This window comes from Pelodiscus sinensis, chromosome 1 (genome assembly GCF_049634645.1).
Source record: "Pelodiscus sinensis isolate JC-2024 chromosome 1, ASM4963464v1, whole genome shotgun sequence".
Taxonomy (NCBI): Eukaryota; Metazoa; Chordata; order Testudines; family Trionychidae; genus Pelodiscus; species Pelodiscus sinensis.
This window is the reverse complement of record NC_134711.1, coordinates 213,822,209-213,841,697: the sequence shown is the minus strand read 5'-3', so window position 1 is coordinate 213,841,697 and position 19,489 is coordinate 213,822,209. Positions and strand designations below refer to the sequence as shown.

The 19,489-nt window shown below is 41.6% G+C and overlaps 1 protein-coding gene across 1 annotated transcript; it reads left to right on the top strand.

Annotated features, from left to right (window-relative positions):
• Positions 1-7,071: 7,071 nt before the first annotated feature.
• LOC102456214 (toll-like receptor 8) lies at positions 7,072-17,814 on the top strand. The gene is made up of 2 exons (XM_006122845.4): positions 7,072-8,394; positions 12,445-17,814. Exon 2 carries the CDS (start codon positions 12,451-12,453, stop codon positions 15,526-15,528), a length of 3,078 nt encoding a protein of 1,025 aa, XP_006122907.2. The 5' UTR covers positions 7,072-8,394; positions 12,445-12,450; the 3' UTR covers positions 15,529-17,814.
• Positions 17,815-19,489: the final 1,675 nt, after the last annotated feature.

Genomic DNA, 19,489 nt, shown 5'->3' with positions numbered 1-19,489 from the left:
ATGCCAACCTAATCCTATATTAACAAATCTGGAAGCCTGTTATAATATTGTGTTGACCAAGGCCCCCCACATGTTTCATAAATATGTTATTTCTGTGGAAATAGCAGAGTCAAATACTACTGCACTCAACACTTCTTAGCCTATGGCAATATCGTGCTATCTAATGGGATGGCTTTGACAGAATTAACAATATTTTAATAGCAGTCACATAGACTGTAGGGATGTGTTCTCTATAAATTAATTACAGTGTGACTATTCTAATACTATAATAATCTTGATTAAAAATATATCTTTGGTTACAGCTGAGTAATTGTAGGACCCGTCCTTCCTTATCTGGTGCCATACTAACATGAGCAGGATTAAGCAGTAAGTTGTAGGCTGCATAAGACTTCCTCTTGTGTAGTTGGTGCAATGCTCAGAAAGCCCAGACAATCTTGCTTTTAGTTCTTCAGCAATGGAATCCCTCAGGTGATAGATACCCTCTGTTACTATAAAGCAGACATATTGCATCGCACATAGGGTGTTCCATGAGGGAACGTCACAATAGTAGCTGACAGCTAAAAACAAAAGGAGGTCAGGAGGCTGGCAGTGTGTGGGCTGCCAGCGGAACCAACTGTTAAGCAACATTGCACACCGAAAATAGAAAATGTACGTCTTGCCATATCCTCAACATTTCCTGCCTCCATGCTTGCTGAACCTTGCTCACAACAAGACCTGTCGGGGAGTGCTCATCTGAAAAACTGGAACACCAACATCTAATTTTTCCACAAATCAATGATAATAAGGATTACTAATAGAACTTACACAGCACTTTTCACACAGGTATTGCAAAAACAGTTGCAGTGTCTCCATTTTTACAGATAGGAAAATTGACACCCAGCTCAGTTAAGTGATTCCCACAAGATCACATAGCCATCCAGTGGCAAACCTAAGAGCAGAATCCAGGTTTTCTGGCTGGTAGTCTAACAACCTAGGTACTAAACTGTGCTGGAGAGAAAACCGCTCAAGGTCAAAGGAGGGAAAAACCAAAAATTCCTTTATCCCAGTTTGAAATTCCTACCTACATTCCTATTGGCCAACTCTACCTGGCTTAGGTAAGGGACATAGTTAACCCCTTAGTCCCCAGGCTGCTGGCTAACCCTCATGATCATGACAGAGCCATTGAGCCAGAGCAAGAGCAAGAAAGAGAGCACAAGTTGAAGAATGGTGCTCTAGCTCTGTGATGTCCAACACGCTAGCCACATGTGGCTATTTGGCCAGTTGAGTGTGGCTAGTTCGCTATAGCAGTAGTCACTATAGTGGCTACTGATTCAGAACTGATTGGACACTGCAACTGTAGCTCATGATTAGAGCATTCAACTGCAAGGTGAGAGATCCTCTTGGTTCCATAACTCTTTCATTAATCATCACCGATGGAACATCTTCATCTGAGAGAACCTTCCGTGAGTCAGACATCTATCAGGAATCATCTAGACAGTGCTTGGTCCTGCCGTGAGGGCAGGGGTCTGGACTCAATGACCTCTTGTCCCTTCCAGCTCTAGTGTTCTATGATTCTATGAGAGTCTGGCATATCTCAGTGGTTTAGGAACTCACCTGAAACGTGGCAGAACCTTCTTCAAACTTTTTCTCCCCTTGAGCAGAGGTGGTATTTGAATTGGGGGAGGGAAGGTCTCCTACATCCCAGGTGAGTACTCCAACCTGGGGTAAGAAGTAGCAAAGGCAGTCTTCTTCTACCCTCTCTTCTTACCAGAAGTATAGGTGCCTACTGCCAGAAGAGGAGCCAAAGCCAGGAATCCTAAGAAAGGCTAGGCGCCTTCCTCCAGCCTGGCCTCTGCCACTGTCCTTCCATGATGGGGAAAGGGCTTTGCCATGGAGCCGCTAAGCTTAGCCATGGAGCTGCTGAGACTCCCCATTTGTTGACCAGGGATCCTAGGCACCTTACTTACAGTGCCGGTCCACAAAATTTTGGCACCTGAGGCGGGGAGCTCAAATGATGCCCCCATATGCACATATGCACCAATAGCAGACACAATTTTCTACAGTCTGGGTCCTAGTGGCGACCCCCTACCATCTGGCACCTGAGGCGGCCGCCTCAGTTCGCCTCATGGCAAGGCCAGTCCTGCTTACATAGGCTGTGTGGATCACAGTGATTAGTCTAGGTGCCACACAGCATCACCACACCAAAAGTTCCTTGTGACTCCAACCTTTGATTGCTTTTTCTCAGCTTTTGCCTGCCTGTGCCTTAGAGAAGCAGGCTGTGCTACGTGAAGACAGAGTTGCGATGAAGAAGCAACAACCGCAAAACTGTGATGTTTGGTTGTTGTTGTTTGCCATTTGTCCAGCGTGTAATAAAATGTGTAATAAAATCCTGCACACACAGGTGTCATATGTTGGCTCAGCTCATGTAGTCTCAGTATATTTTCCTGGCACCTTGGAAAATCTAATGTCCCAAATGCCCATCTCTTTCTCCACACCTTCAAGATTAGTTAATTCTACTCATGTACAGGAGCATAAAGATGGCATCAGTATTTGCACTAACACAGACAAAGGGCACTTTGCAGAAGTGACATCGGCAGAGCTATATAGGCTTTTGACTTTTATCTGTGCCCTCCTGTCACTGGCCTGGAAACCCATAAGAATGGCAATGCAATCGGGTGGAGAGGCCTCTCTATATAACTAAGAACAAATTCTACAGCTCTTTCCTAAGCTTTATGCCCGCAACAGTCTAATCAGTCCACACACACCTCCAAACCCCAAGTCAGGTATGCGGGGGAGGAATAGCTTCTCAGAGATGGGGTCTGCCACCATTGGAATTGAGAAACTATACCAGCAGCAACCAAAGCTAATCCTATAGCTAGGGTGGGGATCAGGAGAAGAAAACAATGGCTCCGGCAGGTCCCCCTCCAGCACCTCCAAGCCAGACACCAATAGGAGGAAGCCCCCACCTCACCCAGTTGCATGAGGTTTCCCGTAGTTTCTATGCCAATCATGCAGGCTAACTGATGAACTCCCAGGGGCAGCTCGAGTTCCTGCAAGAACAGATGGATGTAGTTTGGCCCAAACTATCTGTATCCCTTAGAAACTGAGACACCAATATGGGGAATGTGTCCTAGCTAGGGCCTGCCCGCCATTGGCCCATAACATTCCTGGACCCTGCTGTTGGCCCTCGATGCTTGCAGTAGACCTTCTTGACAGGGACCCATCTCCCTCAGACAGCAAAGGAATTTTAGTTGGTTAGGACCACACTCCCTCAAAAAGACATTGAGTTAAGATGTTCTCATACTGTTGCTTCATTACGGGGCAAGCAACGCCTCAACTTCTGCTTTAAAAAGATCTTCAAGCATGCAAGGCAGCCTGAACACAAGTTAATGACTCTATTGTTTTCCATTGCGTTACCTTGTGACTGGTGTGTATGTCATAATAGTGGTAAGACACTGCACCTCCCTCCAGCCAGGGAACAGTAACCCTGCAGAATGCTAATGGGGGCAGGGAGGATCACAGAAGTAGCTGACTATCTGCCCTTGTTGAGGTTACCCTACACACAGGAACTATAGGGGGGACAATCAGGGCCCACTGTTATTAATTTCAGACCAATGTACACAGATACTTTTGTTGTTGAGTTCAGTATCCTAAAGCCCAAATACTGTGGAACTTTTAATATTTCTTCTGTGTTTCAGAGATGATAGCTGGCTGCAGGTTACCCATACATATCACATCATTACTGTTTTAACCTTTGAAAATGCATTCATTTCTTCTGTGTGGCAATTTCATGATGTTAATAAATAATCACAGTAGAATGACATGAATTCCTTAATGCAGACACTGTGAGCTGCAAGAAAAGCAATATTCAACATTTTGAAGAGCACCTAAAGGATTTAATAACCAGAGACATATTTTCAAAATTGACTTAGGAAACTAAGTCTCATTAAAGAAAGTCAATGGGACTTAGACATCTAAGGCACTGTGGCAATTTGAATGTGTTAAATTTACAATGTCACCCCAAATATTTTACTACTTATACAATAAACAAAAGAATTATTTCATGTACACAAAAATTATGCTTGAACTCGTTACAAGAACTTTTAGAACAGAAATGAGAGAAATATCTAATAAATTTTATCTTTATAAAAAGAGTACTAGACAGAGTGACATGTTAAAAATCTTTCTTAAAAATAAGACCAACTAATGGTATTTAAATGATTCAAAAGAGACATGAACTGTAAGATTACAAAACTAAAAGGTAAGAGTGAAAAAATATCATCATTTCTTGACAGAAAAGAAGTGGATCTATAACAGTTTCACAAACTAGTTTTTGTTCTCCTAAGTTATTTTGGATATTAATTATTCAACACATAAATAACTTTATTAATGTATATTAAAAATGTGTTTGTAGATTTTATTATACATTTTATATGTATTTTAAAATACTTGAACATATTTTGGGAGTCTGTGTTTAAATTATCAGTATATAATGACTCTTATGTCAAGAGAAATATTGCAAAAGTATACCCAATACTCAGCAACATATTTGCAACTATCCAGATAGATATCAATTGGCTTTACCTCTTCCTACATTAGAGACAGTAAAACCAACTATTACAAGAAAATAGCTATAGTTAAAGAATGTACTGATTGAAGTACATTGATAAAATAGACTGTAAGCTATTCAACAAAATTAGTAATATGTCAAAACACAAATAAATATGTAAAACTTCATATAAATGGTTGTTATCTTTGATTCACAAAATCGATGATTGTATCTTTTGCTGATAGTAACAAAATTTGGCATTTTACATAGGCACAACATTCTACAGTCATTCATTATTTACACTGGGAACACATTTAAATACAACATTGTTACTGTGATTTACAGTGATTGCAGTGAAAGAGATAGCTAAGAGTGGAGCATAAGTAAATTCAATCCATGCACTTAGTGAATATATGAAAAAAATGTTTATACAATCTAGTCTGAGATTGACAATTGACAATATATTACATGGTAGTTTTTCAAACTCACCTGGCCAGAGCTCTGGCAATTAAATGAGAACTGTGAAGATAAATTGACACACTCTGTGAAAACAGCACTAGTGAATAACTGTCTGACACAAAATGGAGAGTAGTTAATTTAATTCATAGACTTGACTGACTTATGGTGGGGTTTGTGCTAGGAATTTCACAGAGTAGTTAGACTGTGTTTCATGCCAATTGTAGAACAGATATCCACCATAAACACAGCTAATACTTTGAGAGTAACAAGGTATATGAATATATTGTACTAGAAGATTTACCCCATGTTGCTTGGGTTCTTAACTCAAATACGTTTTGTTTTTCTTCATTTAAATTGTTGTTCTGGGGTAGAACTGAGGATGAGAGTACCCCAGGGAAAGAGGACAACTCCAGCCCTCTTTCACTGCAGCAGGTTGGAGACAGGTGAGAAGTGTTCAGGACCATTGTAGCTGCAGTGGGGGAAGGGTGCAGGGAGCCACACAGACACAAAAACAGCCAAACTCTCTGAAATATCTAGTAGATAGCTGTTCCCTTCTCCACCCCTGCTGCCCCACTGAGGTTATAGTTATTCCAATCCTCATCCCCTGTGGTCATTCTACAGCATAACTGTCCCTCCTACCAGACCCTTCCACTTTCCATTGTATGAGAATCAATCAAATTTCATGCACATCCCTTTGTCCTGGCATGACCAAACTCCTAATCTTGTTTTAAGATGTGGTAAGAGGAAGCTGCATACCAAATTTGATGGTTCTAGCTCTTACCGTTTAGGAGTTCTTGAACAAATGGACTCATAGACATCAGATACACAAACTCTCTCAAATATATATAGTAGATATAAGGGCTGTGTGCTTGGTACATATTAATGAGATATAATATAGAGATCTGTGGATTCAATCCAAGCACCCTCTCTCATGCAAAAAATTTTAAATATCCTATAGAACAATATTTATGACTATTAATCTTTTGGCAGTTAATGTGTTCTTTCGCTGGTATAAAACCTTATGAGCAGGGGCAGAGGAATACCAGCCAAGCAGCAGAGCAATAGAAACCATTCATGGATTTTAGTGCCAGAAGAGATCATCTAACCTATTCTGACTTCCTTCATAACACAGACCATTGAATTTCACCCCGTAATTCCTACATAACTCTATAACTTCTGCTGCTAGCGCTTATATTTTAGGCAGCCATCCAAACTCAATTTAAAGACTTCCAGTGATGGAGAATTCACCACATTCCTAGGAAGATTTTTTTCCAATATTTAAAATCTTTTGCATGAGAGTGTCCGAACATAGCTTGAGTTTTGTAAGGTTTTCTCACAGTAATGCAGAATTTCCACATAAGTGCATTAGTGCAGCAGCTGAGATTGTACTAAATTCCACAGTCTTTATTATTCCTCACTTTGGCTATGCTACATCTTAAATCAATATAAGTTTTTGATATATAACTGATATAAGTTTATAATCAACATAAGCTCAGGAGTTTGAGTTAGGCACTGCTCTTATTTTTTAAGTTATGGGTGCCAGGGAACAGAAAATATGCCAGATTAGGAGATTAGTAAAGGTAACTCAGATACTAATCATAAAGCATCCATAGGTTGAAATTAGTTTGCTTAACTTATTTGGCAAACAATTACAAATAATGCCTACATTTGTAGAAGACATGCAAAAGGTAACTGCATTTATCAAATATATTATTTATTATAAATTGTTTTCTAATGCTACTGAAGCGCACACCTAAATTTGATTAACAGGTCTGGTAGAATTTTCATGACCGTACACAGCATTGTACACAGTTTCCATTAAAAATAAGTAGTCGTGTGGCATCTTAGAGACTAACAAAAATATATATAGTATCATAAGCTTTCATGGGCAAAACCCACAAGCTCATCTGAAGAAGTGGGTTTTGCCCACAAAAATTCATGATAATATATATATATATATATATATATATATATATATATATATATATATATATATATATATATATATATATATATATATATATATATATATATTGGTTAGTCCCTAAGATGACACAGCACTACTCATTAATTTTAAAGTTACAGATTAATACAGCGATCCCTCTGAGAATTTCCATTAAGAATGCCTTCCTATATGCCTGTACAGTGTGTAGCACAATGGGTCTTCTGCCTAATTAGGGTTTTTGGGAATCACAATAATATAAATAATAAACAATGGTCCAGGGGGCAGCTTTTGCAATCAAAATGGACACCTTTGGATGAATTGAGTTGTTGTGGAATCAAAGTTCTCAGCTTCTTGTTTAAGAAGAGTACATTACATCACTGTTTGAATGACTCTTGGCCAGACAATGCTTGAACAGAGTCATGTCTGTCTCCCTTGGCTAGAGGAAGAATTGCCATAATATAGAGTCTACAGGCTGACGGATAAGTAGAGAATGCAAGTTAAGTAGCGCATAAAATGTTGCCTCCTCCAAAGAATCTCTCTTGGCAAAAAAACAAAACAACCTCCCCATCCCCCCCCCCACACACACACACAGATAATGCTATGACAGACATTCAGATTAAACGTCAAATGAAACAAATCTTCACTTCCTAACTAAGTAATTAATTTTAATACCGCTCTCTTTTACTTCCAGGTCTTTCTTTCTCCTTTGTTGTTAGTTTTGATGTGTTATTCTCATTTTTATGTCTAATATTGTTTGGCTTTTCTACTATTGCTCTTTAGTCATACTCTTCTCTTTCATAAATTCCTGACAACTAATAATAATTTCTACATATAGTTAATTGCTACCCCGATTGTGCTTTTAAAGAATATCCCAAGTACAGTAACTAGTCTATCTTAGCAACATTCCACAACAATTGCACAGGAGAGGAATGAAGAAGAACTTCTAGTACAACTAAATGGGAAATTTATGTTGGTAGAAGGTAATTATCCAAACTGGAATTCAGCCAGGGCACAGGCACATACCCATAGTTTTGTGGACTAATTCCATGTGATGTTTATCTGACCATATCTGGTCTGCACCTTGACGCCCCTCTGCCACATCAGACACATTTCCTAATTTTTTGTTCTATTTTCTCTTGAGCTTCCTCTTTACCACCCCTCCACTTCCTGTTTTGTGGGGGGTTTGTGCAAAGAAAAGCATGTGCTCAGCATTAACACTGGAGTATTCTCTTTAATCATCATAACATTTTCCTTTGTATTTGCTTCAGAAGGTGACATATTTCATCCCAATCCCTCAGTATGAGACATTTTATCTATACTGCTTAAAAGGATGTCCTGAAGTCAGATTTTTGTGCCAGTCTACACTGTAGAAGACCACCTAGGAAAGTGCATATTCTTTTTACTGTATCAGTACTCTAGAACCATCTAATTAGTTCCTAGTGTTGAGACTTCATTTCTGCAAGTAAGTGATTAAATCCTCCTGCTGAATCTCATGGATTAGTAATTCTTTCTTAACACAAATGTATTTGACTATTAGTTTCTCTCTCGCGCTTTCTTTTTGGGAGCTTGTTGTTTCAGTGTGTGTGTGACAGAATAATATCTAGGCATATTTACACAGCAGTATTACATATTGTTATTTCTCAGGATATACTTTTTGATATTTCTCAGGATATGCTTTCATCATGTTTGTAATGTAGATGATTTGTAATATAGCGTCTATCCTTTCTTAACAATACTCAACTGATAGTCAACATCTCTGCTAATCACCTGCTCTGTGTGTGTGTACTCAGTTACATACACTCATACTAAACCTGACATCAGGAGAAATGTAAATATAAATTGAGTATTGTATGCATGGTCGGGTGGTACTCAAGGCATTAGAAAAGGTTCAGAGAAGGGCAACTAAAATGATTAGGGGTTTGGAATGGGTCCCATATGAGGAATGAGTAAAGAGACTGGGACTTTTCAGCTTGAAAAAGAGAAGACCAAGGGGGGATATGATAGAGGTCTATAAAATCATGAGTGGTGTGGAGAAAGTGAATAAGGAAAAGTTATTTACTTGTTCCCATAATATAAGAATGAGGGGCCACCAAATGAAACTAATGTGCAGCAGGTTTAAAACAAACAAAAAGAAGTTCTTCTTCACAGAGCGCATAGCCAATCTGTGGAACTCCTTGCTTGAGGAGGTTGTGAAGGCTAGGACTAAAGCAGGGTTTAAAAGAGAACTAGATAAATTCATGGAGGTTAAGGCCATAAATGGCTATTAGCCAGTATGGGTAAGGAACGGTGTCCCTAGCCTCTGCTTGTGAGAGGGTGGATATGGATGGCAGGAGAGAGACCTCTTGATCATTACCTGTTCGATTCACTCCCTGTGGGGCATCTGGCATTGGCCACTGTCGGTAGAGAGGGTACTTGGCTGGATGGATCTTTGATCTGACCTAGTTATGTTCAAGGCCTTACGCATAGCCAGATTCTTCAATGCAGGGGAATTAAACTCAGATTCTGCTCCAATCCTCCAAATTTGGTTTGGACTCCTGAGAATAGACAGTGGTTCATCCTCCAAATCAGTGACTAACAAAGTGAATCTGCTGGAAATGCTGCACCATCTGCTTGAAGTATCTGGACAAGGTTTTTAAAAACATGTGTCTAAAGCTAGATGGCTAAAAAAGGGGCTTGTTTTTTCAAATGTGCTGAGTGCAGCGCCTCTCACTAAAGTTAATATCAGCTGCTAAATGATCAGCGCTTTTGAAAATCAAGCCACATTTTTATGAGTGTCAATATGGGCTTAGAAGTTTAATTTTAAGCCCCTGTTTTGGAGATTATTGCCTTTGAGCCTCTGTACTCATTTCAGGTCCCAGCTCCCTGTCAGCATGGCTCCCATGGATGTTACTAAGAACTAATTAAACACACAATAAAAACAAGTTAAATCTTAAGATTTGTCTCTCTGTGTGTGTATGTGCACCAGAGTGTACTGCATGATAGGATTTTCTAGTATATTTTTCATGTTAAAGAAAAAATGCAAAACCTCTGCCATTGCTGAAGCACCCCTTTATCTCCCTCCTGGTTAATTAATGGACCTACTTTCCTACAAGCATTTCCAAGACAGAGGAAAGCAGTTACTAAGCAAGGACCAAGGGGTCATCACAGAGAATTGCCTGAGCCTGGAGTTCTCAATACAGTGCTGAGGCTTCAAGGGCTATGTATAAATAGGGGAAATTCAGGTAGAAGTGGTGAAGTGATCTTGCCTCTGTAAACAACACTGGTAATATTGCAACTAGATTTCCCTTTTACTTGTGGTGTTGACCTTTCAAAAAGGATGAAGAAATACAAGAGAGAGTTCAGTGGAGACCACAGAAAGAATCTCAGGGTGGGAAAACAAGATTTCGGGTGTGAGGCTTCAAGAGCTCAACTTTTTCAGTTTATTGAAGAGAAGGTTGGGAGGCGGCTTGATCACTGCATCTAGGCTCCTGCCCAGGGGAAAAATATCTGATAGTGCCAGGCTTTTCAACCTTGCAGACAATATCCAAGAGCTGGAAGGTGAATTTAGACAAATTCAGCCTTGAAATAAGACGCCATTTCCTGGCTGTGAGGGTGATTAAACATTGGAAAAGTATAACAGGGTGGTGCTGAACAAGCCACCACTTGGAGTCAAGACTTACTAGATATCTTCTAACAGACTTGCTTTAAACTAGATTCTAGGATACATTCTATAGCCGGTGTGGGTAGAGGTCAGTTGTGGAAGGTGGGCCTGGATGGTCAGGTGGTCTCATCTGGCTTTGGCATCTGTGAGTTCCCTTGTGGGTAATGGGATTGCCTACACTGCCATCAATAGGCTCACCACTCTTGTAGTGCTGAATTAAGATAACGAGTCTAATCAGATCTCATGCTTCAGGGCTCCAGCTGGTTGCCTGCAGGGATCAGGAAGAATTTGTTTTCCCTGATACACAACTACAATTGTAATGTATCACTTTCCTCTGAAGCATTAGAGACCAGCCATGCTGAGAGACAGAATACTGGCTGGGGTAGACTGGTGCTGTGAGGTGCTATAGAGAATCCCCTCTCCTAGATGCCTGGCTAATGTGTCTTGCTCATGTGCTCAGGGTCCAGCTGATCATCAGACTTGGGATTTGGGAGGAATTTTCCCTCAAGTCATTGCCAGTGACTTGGATTTTTGTTTTGTTTTGCCTTCCTCTGCAGCATGAAGTGTGTGTAGCCTGTCAGGATCATATTGGTATTTCTCACCTAATTAATTCTAAGACATTGCATAAGTTGATTTCTAGAGTTTCAGAGGGGTAGCCGAGTTAGTCTGTTACAGGAAAAACTTAAAAAACAACAATAGACTAGTAGCACCTTAAAGACTAACAAAATATGTAGATGGAACCATATGCTTTCGTGGGCACAGCCCACTTCTTCAGATGATAGGAGTGTTAGAAGTTCTTGGATCTGGACTTCTAACACTCCATTGTTTTTAAAGTTTTTCTTGATTTCTAGAGTAAAGTATAACTTTAATTTGACCACTTAACACATATTAAAGACACACTGCCACGTCTTACTAGACTGTTGATGTTAACACATGCTACCTAATATGTGCTAGCTAAGACTCTTAAAATCCTCATCTAAATAAGTTTTATTATGATAGGAGACACAGTGCAATGGAGACATCACAAGAGCCAGTGGCAGGAAGTTGAGCAACCCCATCCCTGCCCACTGCACTGGCTCCCAGGCACATCACTCTGCTTTCCACCACCAGAGTGTGGGGTCGGTTCCACTCCTTTCCCTAAGCCTCTTCCCCAAGTGATGCAGCTAGGAGCTGGGGGAGAGGAGTGGGCTGGGGCCAGGTTGCTTCACTTCTTGCTGCTGCTGGTGGGTGTGGTCCTGAACCCTGCTGCCTCCCTGTCCTGCCCTGCCCTGTCCCTGCTCCTGCTCCCCAGAGGTCCTGCCTCTACAGGGGCCCCCCATAAGGAGCTGTGTACAGCACAAGAAATTGTAGGGACAGTCCCCTATGGTACAGTGGTCTGACCTCATGGAAGGGGATGGAGCAAAGATTGAGCAGGAGGGCCTGGGGTCTCTGAAAAAATTTAAATTAAAATAGGCACCCTCAAATCGCGGAAGTTTGAGAACCACTGTGCTAAAAACATATAATAAACAACTCTAAGTAGTGATTAAACAAAATCAGGGTAATGGTTATAACTGCTCAAAATCTGATAATTTCCTTCTCCCAAAAGAATTTAAAAGAAATTTCCCTCAGAAATAGTGTTTTCTGGTTTTTGTTAAAAAGTACCTTATTCCATTTTGGGCAGTGTGCAGGGTATGTAACAAAAGTAATAAAATAACTGAAATTATGTTGTTGGTAATTTTTATAATCCCAAATTACCTGTACACTATACCAGTAGTAGTTTTGTTTGTATTTTTGTTGTTTGGACACACATTTACTATGTGAAATATATGCATGTGAAAAGCACTTGTCATCGACAAGATATAACCATTAATCTGCCTGTTTCTTTTTAATTAGGTAAACATGGCTACCATAACCCAGAACCTGTTTTTCCTGCTACTCTTTATTCAACCTGAGATAGGTCTTTCCACTCATCATCAATGGGTTTCTAAGGACTTACCTTGTAAAATAAAAGCAAAACAGAACAGCTCCTCGGTTCTCCTGAATTGCAGTAAACAAAAGCTGAGAGCAGTCCCTCAGGAAATATATGCAAATGTTACTGGATTGATATTGTCTTTCAACTGGGTTGAAGAGCTTTCTAAAAAGGATTTTCACAACTTTAAGGACCTTACATTTTTTCAATTAAACTGGAATTGGCACGTTAACCCAAAAGAATCTATTTTTGATTTGTCTCCAAAAGCTTTACAAATAGCAGATGCAACTTTTTCAAACTTAAGACACTTAAAGGAATTACAACTTAATGGCAATCAGCTAACCAAAGTGCCAGCAGGGATTTCATCTAGCATAACTTCACTAAGTCTAAAGACCAATAAAATTGTTACTATTGGGAAGAATACTTTCAAAGAACTCACAAGACTGAAGGAACTATATTTGGATGAGAACTGTTATATTGGTAATGCCTGTGAAACACCTTTCATGTTGGAAGATGGGGCTTTTTCAGTCCTCACCAGTTTGACTGTTCTGTCACTTTCCTATAATAACTTGACCTGGGTGCCTCCCAAACTGCCTGTGTCCCTACAAGAACTTTATTTGAGTCATAACAAAATAAAGAATGTTGGTCGAGATGATTTTAAGAAACTAGTTCATCTAAAAGTTCTTGATTTAAGTGGCAACTGTCCAAAATGCTTCAATACACCTTTTCCATGTGAACCGTGCACTGGAAACTCTTCCATTCAAATACATCCTTTGGCTTTCCAAAATCTTAAAAAATTAAAGACTTTGGTTCTATCCAGCATGTCACTCACGAGCGTACCTGCTCTTTGGTTTCAGAACATGCCAGAGCTAGAGGTGCTGCACCTTGCATCTAACTTCTTACAGAAAGAAATTGCTACTGGAGAGTTCTTTCAGAATTTATCTTCTTTAGAGGAACTTGACCTATCTTTCAACTACCAGAAACAAACATACACAAGGTATCTAACCCTGTCACCAAACTTTTCTTTACTAGTATCTCTAAAACGATTATATATCAAAGGTTATATTTTCAAAGAATTAGATACACTGCACTTGAAACCTCTCTTTGCTCTGAGACAGCTAACTGTCCTTGACCTTGGGCTAAATTTTATTAAAAGAGTTGATTTGTCTGTTTTCCAGAATTTTTGCAACCTCACAGAAATATATTTGAAAGAAAACAAAATATTCCCACAAGCAACAGAAAAGAGTGGTTTTTTAAAACCATTTGAGAAAGAGGACAATCCTCCTATCATATATTCTGATAATATAAAGCAATCATCTTACTTCCTTAAACAGCTTTGTACCTCATATGGGAAAGCCTTGGATCTGAGTTTAAACAATATCTTCTTCATTAACCCAAATCAGTTTAAGGGCTTTGGGGATATTGCTTGTTTGAATTTGTCTTCAAATGGCCTTGGCCAAGCTTTCAATGGCACTGAATTGATCTATTTACCTAATCTCAAATATTTAGATCTCTCATTTAATAAATTGGATTTGACTAGTTACTCTGCATTTAAAGAATTACCTAACCTTGAAGTATTAGATCTTAGCTACAACAAGCACTATTTTCTAGTGACAGGTTTTGCACATCAACTACTATTTATTGAAAACCTTCCTAATTTAAAAATTTTAAATTTAAGCTGGAATGACATTTCTGCACTAACAAAATTTGAACTAAGGAGTGACTCCCTTAAAAAACTAGACTTCAAAGGAAACCGTCTTGGTCTCTTATGGAAAAATGGAGAAATGAATTACATACATTTATTTAAGCATTTAAAAAAGCTGACCCATCTTGATATCTCATACAACGGACTTCGAAATATCCTTTCTAAGGCTTTCCAAAATCTGCCTCACAGCTTAACCGAATTGTATATAAACAACAACAAACTACATACCCTCAGCTGGGAAACTCTTAGCTACTTTAAGTCTTTGAAGTTGCTTGACTTAAGTCAGAACAAATTCAAGGCTGTTGATATCCAGTACAACTATACACAGTCCCTCCAGACTCTGCTGCTACGGAATAACAAGATTTCCAGGATTGACTTTGTGTTGCCTGAGAATGTCAGCAACCACCTGTATCTGGATTTGAGTTACAACCAATTGCAGGTGTTAAATCAGTCAACTCTCTTGTCAGGAGTTATGCAACACTTGAAGGTTTTAAAATTAAAAGGGAATCCATTTGACTGCACCTGCAAGAACAGTAACTTCATAAGGTGGATTCAGAAAACCAAAACTCCAATCTCACAAGTAGGAAGAAATGTCATTTGCATGATCCCTGAGGACCAAAGACAGCATAGTGTTCTCTTGATTGACCTGCATGCTTGCATTCTGGATAGTGTAGCAGTAATATTATTTTATATATCTTTCCTCACTGTTATTAGCATTATGATGACAGCAGTTACCAAACACTTATATTATTGGGATATCTGGTATGCTTATCATTCTTGTATGGCAAAAATAAAGGGCTATAAGTCTACAGCCATAGACAAAACTCTCTATGACGCTTACATAGCCTATGACACTCAGGATACATCAGTAACTGACTGGGTAATGAATGAACTACGGTTTCATCTAGAGGAAAATGGCAACAAGCACGTTCTGCTTTGCTTGGAGGAAAGAGACTGGGAGCCGGGAAGGGCTGTCATTGACAACCTCGCACAGAGCATCCATCTCAGCAAGAAGACAGTATTTGTTCTAACTGAACGATATGTGAAAAATGGGAACTTCAAAACTGCTTTTTATATAGCTCTGCAGAGACTAATGGATGAGAATATGGATGTGATTGTCTTTATTCTACTGGAGCCGGTGTTACAGCATTCCCAGTACCTGAGGCTGAGGCAGAGGATCTGCAAGAGCTCTATTCTTGACTGGCCTAAGAATCCACATGCTGAAGGCCTATTCTGGCAAAGATTAAAAAATGTAGTGCTCACTGATAACAGCACACGAGATGATGGGGTGTACAGCATTTAGAGAGCAGTTATAACAGCTTCTTCGGTTCTCGAAAAGTAACTCATGATTTTTCAGTTCCTCAGTGTTTGAGTGCCAAATTTTAAAGGGCTTAAAAGAGTCCTAATTTTCAGAGGTCAGAAGTGTTCAGCATTTTCTGAAAATCAGACTGCTCTATAGCATCCCTTGCCAGACAACCAACATCACTGGTCACCGTTGAAATCTTAGGCTGGTTTTCTGAAAGTTTTATGGGGTGTCTTTATGGTAAGCATTAGGGTTGCCAAACATCTGGTTTTCAACTGAAAGGCCTGGTCGAAAAGGGACAGGATGGCTCCACTTGGCACTGTTTATAGTTTAGCCAGCTGCCTGGCTCCGCGCAGCTACTGGAAGAGTCTGCTAGTTCTCTGCTGCCCTTAAGCACAGGGGGCTCCACATGCCACCACTACCGCTAGTGCCAACTCAGCAGCTCCCTTTGGCTGGGAATCATGTCCAATGGGAGCCGTAGGGGCAGTGCATGCAGGTGTAAGGACAGGCCACACAGCCTCCTGGAGCTTAGGAGCCATGGTAAGCTCGGCCGGGATCCCAAACTCCCTCCTGCACTCAAACTCTTGCACCCCTCTCTCACCCTGTAGCCCAACCACTTGCCTCATCCTGAAACCCCTTCTTCCACCCTAAGCCCCTCATCTCCTGCCCCACCTTACAGCCCGAATCTGCAGCTGGAACCTTCACCTTCCCACACACACTAAAACCTGTGGCCCAGCCTAGTGAAAGTGAGTGAGGGTGGGGGAGAGTGAGTGACCAAAGGCAGGGGGTGAACTAACGGAGGGCAGGACCTCAGAGAAGGAGCAGGTCAGGGTCCAGGATAGGGCTTTTTGGTTTGTGAAATTAGATATTTGGCAACCCTAGTAAGTACTAATAACGTAATGTACCTGTTACACTTCTATATTCATCATTACTAGGTTACTAGGGGGCTGCTCTCTCTGCTTGCTACACTTGCCTACTCCCCCTCTCTGGCCGCTTTCACTTTGCTGAGAGAGCCTGTTGACACTGATGACGTGATGACGTCATTCTGTCGCCTGGCAGGAACATTCTGTCATCCAGAAGGAAAAACTTTTTTTTTCTATAGAGAGAGGGAAAGTAAAATAACACATAAAACCATGGAGACAGAATTAATAACATGTACAAACTTGCTGCATGTAAACTATATTTTTTCTTTCTATTGCTATATTTTTCTGTAGTGGAAGAATGTTTATCTTCTAGCAAGGCAATTTTTGTTCAGATATTCATTTTTTCAGTATCTTTATATTTACAGACAATGTATTTATTTGTACTTTTATTTCTTGGTGTATTTATCTAATATATAAAGGAGAATGTTTGTATGTTTGTGCGCCAATAACTTGGGCACTATAAGATTTGCCACAACCAAACTTTGCATGGGATAACCTTTTATCCAGGAGAAGGTTCGAAGGTACTTTTGGCAGTGTGGGGAGAAGCAGCTTCCTGGGGGAAGCGGCGGGGACAGTCACTCACTAAGGCCAGTGACGGAGGTGCGAGGGAAGGAGAGGTGCTCCGAGCGGCAGCTGCCCCACTCACCTCTACCAGGCCATTCCCCTGCGCAGGCGCATCCGGGGCAGGGGAGCCCCCTCCTCCCTCCTGCCCATGATGTCACTCGGCCTGGGCCCCTCCCCTCTGGCGGTAGCTGAGGGTTGCCGAGCGGTAGGCTGGAGTTCGTGGCCGCCTCTAGGGGGTGGTTGCGGGCGCAGCAGGGTGAGCCCAGAAGGGAGGCGGCACTGACGGTGGTGCTAGGAGTGGCCCGGGGTCCAGCGCATCTTCCTGGTCACGTGGCAGGGAGCATCTTCCTGCTCGGCGTGGCCTGTGGAAGAGAGGACCCTCCCCCGCGTGGCCCCATGGTGCAGCACGTAGCGGGGCAAAAGTTTCAGGGCAGGCGGTGGGGTCGTTGCTCCTCATGGCACCTGCATCCCCGGGCATGAGCTAGGCTGCCCCACCCACCCTAGGTCCTGTGCTCTCCCTCTCCCTTCCGCCCCTCACACAGGGCACCCCCGGCAGGACCCCACTCCTGCCCCCAGCAACGCCTGGTAACTCAAGCTAGAAATTAATATAACATTCTCTTATTAAATTGATGTTTACATAGTAAATGCCTCAAAATGTTAACTATTTGGGGCTTGGGGCCTGCTGCATGTGTGGTGTGTTTAATTCTTTGGCAAGCATAGTATATGCTTATGATGCCATATTAATAATAACATGAGAAATATTTTATGGAGTTGATGGCTTTTTTGTATCATTATGTTATTCAGACATCTGTCACTGCATCATATTTTTTCTGTTATACTGTTAATAAAGTATCTTTTTATACAAATATATTTGAGTCATATTAATGTGTATCTGTTACATCACCTCAGGTTTTAATGATAGCTTCTGTCAAAGGTTTTCTGTAAATGTGTGTAAATGGTTGACTGGGTCCAGAAATACATGTAAGGACCCTCTTGCCCCAATCCTGTCCATCAGGATTTTTCTGGTCAGCACGGGGAGGTGAAAGCAGCCTATCATAACTCACCATTAGAATGGGGTGAGACAGGTGCTACTTTGGACATTTTGAAGAGATCTGTTCATGTGCCAGTTTATCACTATCCTGACATTTTTATTTCCGAGCTATTTGAGTGTGCTGTGACTAGTGGTGAAAGTAACTTAAACTTTCTTACAGGTGCTGTCCTATTGCAACCTGGGTCCCTGCCAGCTCTTTAAATAGCTCCCTGTTGGCTTCTGCCACAGCTCAGCCAGCTCTTGCTGGAGCTGGGCACCAGGGAACACCCGCTTACTTTCACCTTTTTCTGCGACTTACCTGTTCAGACCTACATAGAAAGGGTATGTCTACACAGCAAAGTTATTTGGAAATAACAGCCCTTATTTTGAAATAACTTTCCTAGCGTCTACACAGCCAAACCACTATTTCGAAATAAATTTGAAATAGCGGAGCGCTTATTTCAAATTTGTTAAACCTCATTCTACGAGGAATAACGCCAAATTCGAAATAGCTATTTCAAAATAAGTGCTGTGTAGACACTTATTTCAAAATAGGGGGCCTCCAGCCTTCCCAGGGAGCCCTAGTGGCCACTCCAGCCTCAGCTAAGAGCACTTCATTCCCTCCCCCATCCTCGGAGTCCTTAAAGGGGTAGACTCTACCCACAGTGCCTGTGCCAGCTCCAAGCCTGGCAGCCCAGAGCCAGCAATCGCTGCCCCTGACCCAGTGGCCCCAAAACATGAGCCTGCAAGCCACTGTCAGCCAGCCCTCCACCACTCCCCAGGAGCAGTCTGACAGCTCCCAGGAGCCTGCCAGGACGTGGAGAAGGCGGGTGCCTTCCTGGTCCAGGGTGGAGATCATAGACCTTATTCAGGTTTGGGGGGGATGCCCCCAACATCCATGATCTCCACACTAGATGGAGGAACGCAGCCGTCTATGGCAGGATAGCTGCGAGCCTGGCCACCAAAGGCCACATGTGAACCCAGAAGCAGGTTCGCATGCAAATCAAGTTGGTTTGGTGAGACCCCCACCTGTGAGCCCTGAGCTTCCCCTCCCCTTCTTCCCCTTGCTTCCCCCTTCCAGCTCCCTCCTCCCAAGTTTCCCCCTCCCCTCTCACCCTCTCTTCTCCCCTCTCCCACCTGCTTTCCTCAGTCTCACCAGAGTTTCATTCCCTTCCCCCTCCCCCAGGTTTGTTAAATAAAGACAGTTTGTGTTCATGAAAATACGTGTATTTTATTTGACATCAGGAAGGGGGTTTAGAGACAGGTGAGTGGAAGGACGTGAGGGAGGAATGAGACACAAGCTTCCAGTGGAGCAGACCAGGGAGGCTCTTAGTGCTCCTCAGGGTGGAAACTCTCCTGCAGGGCCTCCTGGATCCTGACAGCCCCCCGATGGCAGTGTGCAGAAAGTGCAGCCAGGCTCGCAGCAACGTGTCCAAGAGACGCA

Excerpts from the sequence above, each read along its gene's own strand:
- LOC102456214 (XM_006122845.4), top strand. The coding sequence starts at position 12,451 with ATGGCTACCATAACCCAGAACCTGTTTTTCCTGCTACTCTTTATTCAA.